The 12,249-nt window shown below is 38.7% G+C and overlaps 1 protein-coding gene across 11 annotated transcripts in view; it reads left to right on the forward strand.

The window, feature by feature from the left end:
- Positions 1 to 12,249, forward strand: part of HDAC9 (histone deacetylase 9) — a 228,142-nt gene that overhangs the window by 3,737 nt on the left and 212,156 nt on the right. For all 11 annotated transcript variants that reach the window (XM_075706446.1, XM_075706448.1, XM_075706454.1 and 8 more), the window contains exon 4: positions 1,868 to 1,989. In XM_075706446.1, coding sequence (XP_075562561.1) covers positions 1,868 to 1,989 — 122 coding nt within the window. The remainder of the gene's footprint in view (positions 1 to 1,867; positions 1,990 to 12,249) is intronic.

Here is a 12,249-nt window from a genome sequence, read left to right on the forward strand (position 1 = left end):
GACAGAAGTTCAACCAAGAAGTAAGCGAAAAGCTGGAAGTTTCTGGTTGAACTGAAGAGTGCTCAGTGTTCAGTGATGAGATGAGAGCTGTACAGAACAAGACGCTGTCAGAAATTTGTATAAACTTTTTATTTCAACTGCTTCATCTCTTGATGCTATCACAAATTTTACAACTATACCTGTCATTTTTCCAAGTCTCTTCAATTTTTGCAGTTAGAACAACTTTGTGTTTGATTTTCTTGGATTTTGAATCAATCACAAAACTTGTTTCTTCTTGAAGAGATGCTGCTTTCCAATGAAGTTACTTCAATGGTGTAAGTCATTCACAAGGATTTTGAGAAGGGTAGTGGTCATTTAACTTTTCTTACTCTGATGGATTTTAGTATCCAAAATTGTGTATTCTTATGATGCCTTGGCCTTGATAAGAATCTGCTTACACCATTGAAACAAGTGATTTTGTTGAGTCCTGTAATGGGCCTATTAACATTTTAAGAATTTACGGTTTTTATGGTTTTTACAGTTTTTAGCACACCCCCCCCCCGTTTTTTTTAACTAATTCCTTTTTAACTTCCTCATTACAACAGACACATAAGTCAATCCAACAAAATGAATTCTAGCTGCATTTCTGAAAGACTTCAATGTTATGCTCAAATTGGCCGTCAATAGGACAAACACAAATGCATATGGTACACTAGATTTCCATTTTGTACTTGTTCTTTTTAAAAAGAATTCCTGAAGGCCTGCCTATGGAGTTTCTGTTCTGAGCTAACCAGAGCATTGTGGTAACATGATTTCATATATAGATAGATTTTTTCTGGTGGAGATACAGTACTTTTTTTCCCAAATAATGTGTAGAATTCTCTTGAGTGTGTAAGATTTCTGGACTAATAATCCGAGTTTAGTTCTGAGTCTTTGGATGAGTGAGAACGAAGAGCTCTGCAGAGGATGTCTTCTGCTGCACTAGGGAAAGTAGTACTTCCTCTCATGGTAGTGCCCCTTTTGACAGAGACGTATTGTCAATTAACCACACTACATTGGAAGGATAAGGAGAGCCCCTGTAAAAGGCCAAGTAATATTATGTTTAGATAAACACAAAGTTTGAAAGTTTCCCTCCTTTCCCTCTCTCCCCCTCTAAACAGAAGAATCAACCAAACAAAAAAAACCCCTGTCTCTGGGCCAAATGATGCAATTTCTTTGCAATTTGCAGTTTCCGTGTTCAGAAAAGTCTGCCCACACTGTTTCTTTCATCCAGCAGTTGTCAGAAAGCACTCTTCAGCTTGGAGCTTCTCTGCTGACGTGAGTGCTATGTGCTGCAGAGCGGTGTGCTCACAAAACTTATAAACTCAACTTTAATGCAAGGTTTTATCTACCTTGTCCACTAAATAGTTTGCATTTTTTTTCAACAGATAATAACAACAACTCAGTATTTCTGGTTAGTTTTATACAAGCCCCCCTGCCCTGAAAATCCCCCACATTTTGATAGAAGAGGCTGGATCAATGTACATCTATTTGTACGTGATAAACAAGACTTAAATGGCTTTTGCTGTGCCTCAGCTGGTTCATATTAAAAAATGCAACAATCTAAAATGGTCAATTCCCCAAACTGGAGACAGATCCTGTCTGTAGGTCAACATGACTCTTATCCTATGTGACTTTTATAATGAGCGCAAAAAGCGCATTCTTGGGAATCCCGAGTAGTTCCATAACTTACTGTAAAAGTGAAATTGGTTACATGAGCCTGTGGTTTGTGCACACTTAGGCGAACAAGAACATAAACACAGCTGAGACATGTGTACAACATGTGTAGATAGTTACTGCTGGTCACCTCAGTGACTGCTAATTTGTGACCTCTCTGTGTCTGCTGCAGGGCTGCCCACCATACCTCACTGGATCAAAGCTCTCCACCCCTGAGTGGGGCCTCGCCACCGTACAAATACACTTTACCAGGAGCGCAGGATGCCAAGGATGATTTTCCACTTCGTAAAACGGGTGAGTTAGCGTAGTTTATTTGAGCCCCTTACCCAGCAATTCTCCCACCCTTTATTTTAACCAGGCTGTCCATCAGCAAGGCATATATCATAATCCACAAAGCCTGTTCAGGATGATGCTATGGGTAAGTTCAAAGATCCTGACTGCGTCTTTACGAAGTCGGACTGACCACATGGTATCAAGAGTCGGTGTTTCCCAATTCTAACAGCTAGTGCAAGCTTCAGTCCTGATAAACTTAGTTTCTAAACAGACCATCATTTCACGGGTCTTTTATGGCATTATTTTCTTTGTCTCAATATTACTTTTAATAGTGCTCTCTCTTTTGCATGGTGGATACAGTATCTGTCTTCAGATGATATGCTGCCTTTAGACAATGTTATTCAGGACATTTTGAGGGGGATTCATGGAAAGAGGAGGAATAGGATTAATATTATATTTTGTGTCATTGGTTGTCAAAGTTTGTGTGCATATGTGCATACACACGCATACACACACACACATTTGTGTGCACTTTTTACACATAGGAATGTGTAATATTATACAAGAAAATGTTCATTTGAATGTTTCAGAGGATTTAGCAACTGAACCTTTTGTCTTGACAGCAGGTGAACTGTAGACTTCACTTTTTCTGCACCATAAAGAAAGCTAGAAGGATGGTAGTGGAGTCCATGTGGCTGTTGCCTCAGGTCCTTGGTGCAGTGACCGGTGTCCAGGAATGCAGGGAGACACTAAGAGGAGGGGGAAAAAAAAGAAACAAAAACATTAGATCGCTTATTGCATGAGTCTGCTGTTGAGTGATATAGTTACATTCAGAGAGAAAGTCTGACCCCCTACTGTGCTAACAGCCTTTGAATGTGATTTAGCCACTGGGAGATTGAAAACTAACTGCAAAACTGGTACTGACTTGAAAAGAAGTGCCATTTGGAACCAGCGTACATTCAGAAAGAAAATCCAGTCTGTATCTAATACTTTGGGGCAGGCTCTCTAAGCTCATATTATATCCCCAAATATTTTCAAAGGAATGAAAGCATGAAAAGCGAAATGCTAATTTATTCTAGCTGAATTACTCTTTGTACAATATGGTGGCAATATAACAAGATTCTATAAAATCTTGTTCAGGCTATTCAGTCACAGTAAGCCCTTATGTGGTTCTCTGCTTAGTACCACTGTACAACATATATTTTCTATGCTAATAGAATATACATTTTCATTTTTTAAACAAAAGAGTACACTCTGCATCTTCTAAATGCTGTGAATTCATCTACATGTTTTTGAAATGTAAGTTTTAATTTTTCTCCTCTGTTTATATATCTTAAATGTTATGATTGATATTTATGATGTGTCAGACTGTTGATCTGTAAAACAAAACATTTTCAAACATTGTAACAGTAAAGTTCTCGTGCAGCTGCTAATACTTTTATATCTCTGTGGGGGTTTCAAAATATTCCTTAATTCAATTCCCATTGTCTGCATAAGAGGACTATAATATAATTAAATCCAGATGTTTTCTATATGTTATTCCAAATATTTGGGCATGCAATGCATCAGTTCCAAAATTGAACAAAGGACATGATGACTCTCTGAAAAGATATCTACAGAATAAATAGACAAATACTAATAGAATCATTAGCATAACGGTTTCTGACATTTACATAGTGATTCTGATAAGCAAATATAAATGAAGTGTACAGCATGTTGTATGTTAGCAAGGGATCTGATAGCTCTCCACATCCGTGAAAACAGCAACTGTTAAATATCCTGTTTACACGTCCAATCTCTCTGTATGCTAGAGTTGTTTAATTCCAGCCTTCAGCAACATCCCCACAAAGGTTGCAATGATTGTTCATCAGGTTGAGAGTAAAAGCAACAGGAACCAGATCGACACAAGTCGAATGACCCTACACTGATCTGGGTGGTTATAGGGCCATCCTCCAGGCAGAGGGGACACTGCGGAGCCTGTGTCATCCTCATGGGACCTTACTAGACAAAGATGTCCCACGAATACTCATGTATATGGACAGGCTATAAGCCTGCAGAAATCTGACCTTTGCCATGAGGGGTGAACCTCTTTTCCTTTCCTTTAGGCTATGAACGCTTATTGCCACTGGCTCCTGGTAAACCTTCTGTGGTGCTGAACCTGCATGCAGTCAGCAATTCATATGAAAGCGGACCTCACATTCCTTTCAGCCTTAAGAAAGGAATACCTGTTGTGGGTTTTAATTGCAGCTTTGTTTTGCTTCTCAATTTTATTTTCCGTATTCATAATATAAAATAGAGAGATACCTTTCTCTTCTCCAACTTTAATATAATGCTCTTGGAAGGTAATTCTGATTGAATTGGTTACTCTAAGATCAGATTTAATGGGCAGCAAAGCTGAATGATTCTCTCCTGACATCCTAATGTGTTTTTCAGTGCTAAGGGAACACCGAGTGTCACACAGGCATTGTAAATCGTGAGTCTTGCTTGCTCACTTCCTTGTTCCGTAATCTATTTAACCTTTGCTTAATTAGTCCTGAAGTGGCATCTCCTTATTAATCTTTTAAAAATTAATTCAGAGACACTATGGTAATCAGGAGAATATTCTGTGCAACTTTTACTCTTCTAGCATCTAGAATGATGGGATGCTTAGATAACTAGGAAAGCCTTAAGAGTCTTGCTCTTTCTATGTTTACAGTTAGGTACCAGAGTTAACATCCTAGTGCGGTGACTATGGTTGCCCAGTAACTCTCTTAGCCATGTGGATTATTCCTTTCTGTATAAGATGCAGCAGAACTTGTCAGCAGTAGGCTTCACACAGCTTAGCTGCATGGAGGATTGGGACTGTCCTAGGCGCTAGAGGCCAGGATATGCAGCTCTTTGCACAGCTGCATTCAGATGCTCTGTGTTGACAGACTTTCAAAAGAGCAGAGCAAGGGGACCTATTGCTTCATTGGACAGATAAATACACCGTAAGGAGAAGCCACACATCTGTAGCTAAGAGCAGAATTTAGCCTAAAGAACGTGCGATCAAATTTTAAAAATGCCCACGACTTTCACCATGGATACCAGTCGTAACGTGTGTTTTCTGCAAAGCACCCAAAAGCCTGAGCAGCACATGGCTCATTAACTTTCAATGAGACTAATGCGTCTAAATTACCCAGAGAGGTTTGAAAATTCCTCCCTATTACTGAACACTTTTGAAATTCATACTGACTGTTGTAAGAGCTCTGATGGGAGCTGTGCACTTTTGAAGACCTGATCATTTAATATGGGGATCAATTCTGATTGTTGATCTCCATAATTCTATGTCTGCCTATCTGGGAAAATATTATCTGCTTGATGAGGTTACTGTAAAACTAACAAAAATGTAGCAAACAACATGGTTTTGATAGGGTAGAAGTTCTTTTCAAAGAAAGTTTTCTGTTGTTTTTTTTTTTTTACCTTGTTGAAATAAATGCAGAAATTCTGGCAAATGGCCATAACATTTGCATTTTCTTCAATCTGTAACATTTCATTTTCTGTGTGCAATTGTTGATGCAAACCAGCAAAAGCCAGGAAATTCCAATAAAGGTTAGCTCTCTAACCAAAGCTGCATGCTTTTTTAAAATGTTGCTATAGATGGAATTTCTGCATTTTGCCTTATGTTTTGGCTTTTGTTGGAAGAAATTCCTGGGGACATCATCATATCAAGTACAAACTGTTTTTTCTTTCCTGAGTTTAGCACAATCATGGCAGAAGGGGAATGTCAATCAGTATTTCTATTTATTTTGGTTTTATGCCAGTTGAATCTTTCCTTGCTGATGGAGTTGTAAACTCACAACTTGCATTTTGCTTAGGGATCTGAAGATTGCTCACAATAGTACTCTTTAAAAAGATGTTTGTAGCTCACTTTCCAAAAATTGGAAGCATGCTCAATGGAAATATAGCATGGGGGTTTTTAAGTAGCAAATAGTACAAGGTTCTTGCTTGGAGGGGGGAAATTGTGTAATTTCATACAGGAAAAAAGAGGAGGTGAAGGATTGTTTAATATTGTGATGAAAGAAGGCTGTGCTGCACAGTCATGAAGATCACTTTGTAAAAAACATATTAAGTTAACCTGATTAGGCAGTAGAATAACAGCATAGCTCTTGTGTAATGAGAGGGAGAGATTCCTGAATGAGAGCTCAGCAGATGTAATTCTTTTTAAAAAAAGAAATTAATTAGAATATTTCCTTACCATTATTCTTTGTGCACTTAGTGACTCAGTAATTTACTTGAGCAGTTGAAACTGAGAAGAAAAAGATTTCGTGTGTGAAAGTTTTTCTCTTTTTCCCCTTTGTGCCACCAAATTCCATTTCTGTTTGCATTTTCTAGGAAAACACTCTCCTGTGAAGTAACGGTATATGAAAAAGCTGGATTTCTTTTGGTCTTCAGTTAAAAAAAAGGTTTAGAGGATCACAAACCCTCAATTATTATGTCTGCCAAAATGAAGAAGTCAAGCTCAGTAGAGAGAAGCGTTATTTTTCTCTGAGTTTATGAGTGAGCACAATAAATGGGAGAGGCACTTTGTTTATTGGAGCAGGGAAACAAGGCAAACCTGATATGATTCTCCTCATTTTATCCCATTTTTCAGGGATACTAAGCATTCCTGCCTCTCAGAGTCCTTGTTTTCCTGATTTAATGCACAGTCTCCACAAATTTGCACTTGGTGATGTGCCCAAAGGAAATCACCGGTGCAGTGAGGGGGGAAAAAAAAGTATCCTGATTCCCAGGCCTTCTTTTTCTTGACTTCTCTTCCCATTAATCACAGACTTTTTTAGCCTTTCTAAATTCACTATCAATAACTTGAGAGGGCATAATTAGTAGTAAGAGGTTTTAGAAGAAGAAACTTTCACTTGCAATTGAAGAGGGAACCTGAAGCAAACCGTTGTTAGCAGCTTCTTCCAGATTCATGTAATGAACAGGCCAAAACAGGGTTTGGCCCCCCAGGAGCCAGCAGCTCTAAGGGAATGTAATACTGTCGTAGCTACTGTCCTGGGCTGCGGTCGTCTCAGGTCCATCAGGGTTCTGCAGCCTCCTAAGCTGGGCGTGAGGAAGGATGCCCTGTCACTCAAATTTAGCTTGAGTTAGAGGGGAAATTCTTTGAGATAGCTTAAAGCTAAATAAAAATGAATGGTACGGTAGGCTTAATGACTCTGTCAGAGAGAAAAGAATTTGTGTAGGTATGCTTTGGTATCATGAAAGCTGCCAGGGCCTGCACCAGGATTCAACAGGAGTCATCGCCAGGATGATTCCTGTAAAGACCATCGTAGTCTTCCCATCAATGCAAGATTGTTCCTCTAATATATTTTACTTAACACTTACTTTTAATTGCAGGAAGGAAAGGTGTTATGCGTGGGTGATTCTTACTCGGTTTCAAGATGACCTGGGTAAAGGTTTTTCACTGTATTTCTGTTTTAGCAAAAATCACACTACTTGTGTATTCATCACTCTGTCTTGCCAGTAATTACTCTGTTGTGCTAAATACTGAACCTTCTTGATGGCTAGACTAATTATACAATCTTGGTCTAAATACTTAGTTCTCCTTTTACTGCCCAATGCAGAGCCAAAATTGAATTAGAAAGTTCTGCTTCATGTGGTTACAGAAAAGTTTTCTTACACAAACTGTGTATGTTTTCAGAAATGTTTTATAAATTAGCATTAACAAGTAGCTTGCATACTTTTTGATAAGCGGGTAATCAGATACTAGACACCTTTTTGACTTTTGAACTTAAAGGAAGCAGCTTAAATAAGGAGCAGGGAGCAGTCCTAAAATCTAAAGCATTTTAAGAGCATAATGTGCATTGAAAATGAAGTTGAATGGTTTTAATGGGCATTTCAAAGTCTATTCCCTCTGGATAAATAAGTTACAAAATATTGCATATAAAATCTGAGATTCTTTGAAGTCAGTAGAAACTGTCCTGTTTGATGTCAGTGGGACTACAATTTTTCTTCCACTGTATCTAGGGCAGGGACAGTTGAAAACTTTTAGAAAAGTAAACAAGAACATCTAAAAGATGGCAAAAAGAGAGAAACAGACAGAGAAGTGAAAAGTGGAAATCACATGGTATCAGATCATCCAAAATAGAAGAAGTTGGTTAGTAAAGATTGCACTTCTCCAAACTCCTGCAAAACATAGTTTCACTGAAAAATCTGTTCAAACCCACAACTCTAATTAGGGGTTTTAGCTGCCAAATAACATGTTCTGGCTAAAGCCAAGTAAGTATTACAGAGCCATTCATGAACAACGGCATAAGCTTTGTACTTTGCTTTTGATTTTCTCATGGGAAAGTAATATAAATGAGAGTGATACCTCCCTGTTGGCTTTAACTGTTAGAAATGCAAAGCATGCTGAAATTGTACATAATTCTCTTCCAAAGGAAAGGAAATAGCATTTCAATGGTTTTCCTCAGTGTCTCGTTGAGTTATGGTGGTGCACAATTATTCCTGTTAAATTACTCTACCAGATGCAAGGTTACATTGTATATTTAGCTAATTAAGTTGTAGGGGACTGGAATTATATCCCAGAGCATAAAGACCTATCTAAAAGTAAACTTGTTTTAATTCAGTTTGGTTGTGAAGGTGCAGTGTCAATATCTAATTAAGACTTTAAACAGGTGGGGGTTTTCTCCTCACTTCGCTTAATATGGAGAGATCCTTTCACAAAGTCAACCTTGCCTACAGAAGTTAGACAAACATGTTTTGAAAGTCCAAAAAACTTTGGGGCCAATTTTATCTTCATTTGTGTTCAGCAGAGCTGAAGTGCCTTCCTGCTCTTGAGCTGAATTTGGCCCATAGTTCTCAGCTGCTAAGAAAGCAAGATATAATGCGTTTTGGTTGCTTTTGTTTTCTTGGCATCCTGTACTCTGTGTTGCCTTTGGACAACTCTAAAGAGTATGCTTCAGCAATCTAGACCTGCCCAGCTCTCAACTACTGATGACACTGATGCCCCGTTAAACTGGGGGAGAAAGTGATGGTGTTTCATCCTGAATTTCTGAAGGTTGATGAAATACTAGATTATACTTTCTGCCTGCTGTCAGTGAGTTATCACTGCTGGATATTTTCCTAGATTAAAATCTGTGGGATTTAATCACCCTATTAACTAATTCCTTCTTGTATGGGGCTTGGGGAACATAATCATGAACATGATTGTTCTATGAAAAATAAATCATGTATCTAGGGGTCAAATTGTGACGCCACAAAAGCCTCGACTTTTGGGGCTAGGGGATCGTCTCTGGTGCTTCCTCACTGAAGAAAGTATTTTTTCTTGTGCAAAATTAGTGATTCAGTGGATATTGGAGGAGGATTTAGGCTGAAGAGTGGAATTTGCTATACTTGCAGAAAGTACGATATTATTTCCCATTACTTCTTCCCAGCTAGGACTCACTGGTATATATGGTCAGAAGCGGGGGCGAGAATAACCAGTGGAGACCTAACCAGAAGGACTGCCAGTCATGCGTATATAAATTTGGTTACCATTCAAATGAGGGATGCCCTCTATTAAATGGCCCATTTCACCACCACCTTTCTCCTCTACACCTCCTGAGAACTCAGATACAATTTGGCTCCTGTAAGTGCTATAAAAGTGCAAAAAAATTACAGAATTTGAAAATATGCAGGGAAGATGAGAATTAATTTTAAAATATCATTGTTCTTTTATTCTGTGTTTCAAGACAGTATACTATTATTTGCTTTTTAATCCCCTATTTATTATTGGAAAAGAATATTTGTTTACAAAGAAGATTAAAATGGACCTGACATAGTAACAATGTGCCATGGTTTCAGCAGACTTGACATGTAATGAGGACTCAAGAGGCCCAGTGAAACCATGGCTTCATTGAAACCACGAAGATGCTGTTTCTGTTCTAAGGAACAGAAATTATTAAGAATTCTATGAAGAGACCTGTTCTTTTGCCTCACAGGTTATAGGCAGAACAAATATTAACGGGAAGTATATCGCACTGATCAGCTTTTCATGAAAAATATAAAGATCTTTAATTCTGGCTAAATGCAAGCAGTACACTAAGTAATTCCTACATCTAACTCAATAAATCATTCCTAGAAAGGTAACACTTGCATGGATAAGAAACCAGAAATTTTATGTTTCATACAGATTGCAGTGAATAACAAGGAAAAGTTAGATAGCAGCTTCAGGGAATATTTCATTTTTGAACCTTCTTTAGGAAATCAATGAAAAATTGCTAATCTTGTTAAATTGGCTTCCTTAGCCTGAAGAGAGCTGAAGGGCTGCAAGATCCCCTCTAATCTGATTAGCTCTTTTACCATGTGTTTCACTAAACCTGTTTTTTTATTTAGGGAATGGATATTTACCTTAGTCTGAATAAATAAAGCATTCTAACTTTTACAAAAGTAAAATAAAGCAAAGGACTAAAGGGGTTCGCATATGACCAGCACTCCCTTTAAAGCGAATGGTTGTACAGGAAACAGTTTCAGTATATGCTGAAAACACATTAGGTGATGCAAGCCAGAAAAACAAAGTGTCTCCATCCTGTACTGCTGTATCTGGTGCTCCCGCCTCGTTGGGACCACCCAGTGGTCAGGTCCATGTAGTTCTTGGAAGAGCTTTAGAGGGCATGTGTAAATAGCTTTCAGTCTCATGAATCTAATTTAAAACTCTTTCAGAAATGAAAAAAACTGTCTTAAATTACCAGAATTTAGAAGTCATTGAACCTACCTAATTGTAGTACATGGCGGTATCTCCCAGTCGATCAGCCAGTGGGGAGGATGTCCCATGTGTTCTTTTTCTAGTATTGTCTTGTATCAGGATGCGGCCTTCTACAGCAAATGTCAGTCAGTCACATATGAAAACAAAAAGTCACTGATCATCTTGTCGATGCCTAATATATTCAGCTCTGTGTGGAGGTGGCTGAAACAGTCTGTGGCTGCCTACAGGAAGCCAGAGCAGAAGTCAGAAACTCCATGCAGAACAGAGACTATTTACATGTCTGCAAGAACCACGTGCAGCAGAGGAAAGGCTGTGAGACCGTCGAGTCTCTCAGAAGAACAAACTCATTCGCAGCTCTCCACAAAGCAGCTGAGGAAGCTGGAAACAGTTTTGGTACCTCTCCTGTGTTCTCTGCTTTTCTGCCTGGCTTTGGTTGCATTCGTAGTTCTGGTGAGGAAGCCCAGACTATCCTCATTTGTCCTTTCTGATGGTGCATAGGAGTATCTTGTGCCTTTCATTCTACCTACATCCCTGAGGGAGAAACTGGGAAGTTTCTTCCTAGCCCATTAGCCTCAGACTAGCAGCTTCTTAGGAACCTTAGATATGCCTCTTTTGCCTCTTTTCATTGGTGCAGTAGTGAGGTGGGATTTGACTTTTTCCTTGATCTCCAGGTCCTGGCATGGCATAGACAGGCAGGCTGCTTTGTTACTTATGTATATTACCACGGTGATAGGGATCCCACAGCATGGACCAGGAACTGATTGTGCTATGCAATGGACCCAACAAAATGAGGATCTCTTCACAGTATGTTTTCTCCCATTCTGCTCTTCCTGCTTCAAGCGAAATCAGAACAGAGATCTCAAAGTTATCTCATTATCCACATTCGGTATCTTCTTGAAAATTCTCAATTGCCACAGTGCTAGAAAGAAACTTGACAAAGGATAAGCCGCTGGTATGCTGGCAATAGCACCATCGTGCTAACCAGTACCATCTCATTATTTTCTCTTGTACCTCTGTTGGTCTATACCCATACATCATCCTTTTGTCCTATAACAGACCTTAAGCTATTTGAGGCATGGCCTGTCATGGTTGTGTGTTGTAAAGCACATAATGCTTATCTGTGCATGAGTCTGTAGTACAATAACAACCAATGTGGTGTGGAAAAAAAAGATTCCTTGACTGTGTGTTCCTTTATTGATACATTGAGATAGAAGGCAGGAGAAAAACACTAACTCCTGCATGGAGTACAGCATAGAATATATTCAAATCAGTATAATATATGACACTTCACAGCTTAAAAATACGACAGCTAAAGAAATAGCAAATGCCAGTGAAGATTTACTTCAAGATCATGAAGTCTTTGTTTCTTAATTGTTTCTGTTGACTTAAATATGTTAGAGAAGTCCAAGTTATTGTTTCAAAACGATCTTAGTGATAATGGTGCCTGGGCAATAGGGAGCAATGTATTATTCTCAAGTAAGATGTGAATTTTGCTGCTGTTGCTCATGCTGTTGTTGGAATCTTAGTAGCCAAATTTAGCATCATTTACCTCGACTGCCCCACAGCTTTTCTAAGCA

This window comes from Pelecanus crispus, chromosome 2 (assembly GCF_030463565.1).
Source record: "Pelecanus crispus isolate bPelCri1 chromosome 2, bPelCri1.pri, whole genome shotgun sequence".
Lineage (NCBI taxonomy): Eukaryota > Metazoa > Chordata > Aves > Pelecaniformes > Pelecanidae > Pelecanus > Pelecanus crispus.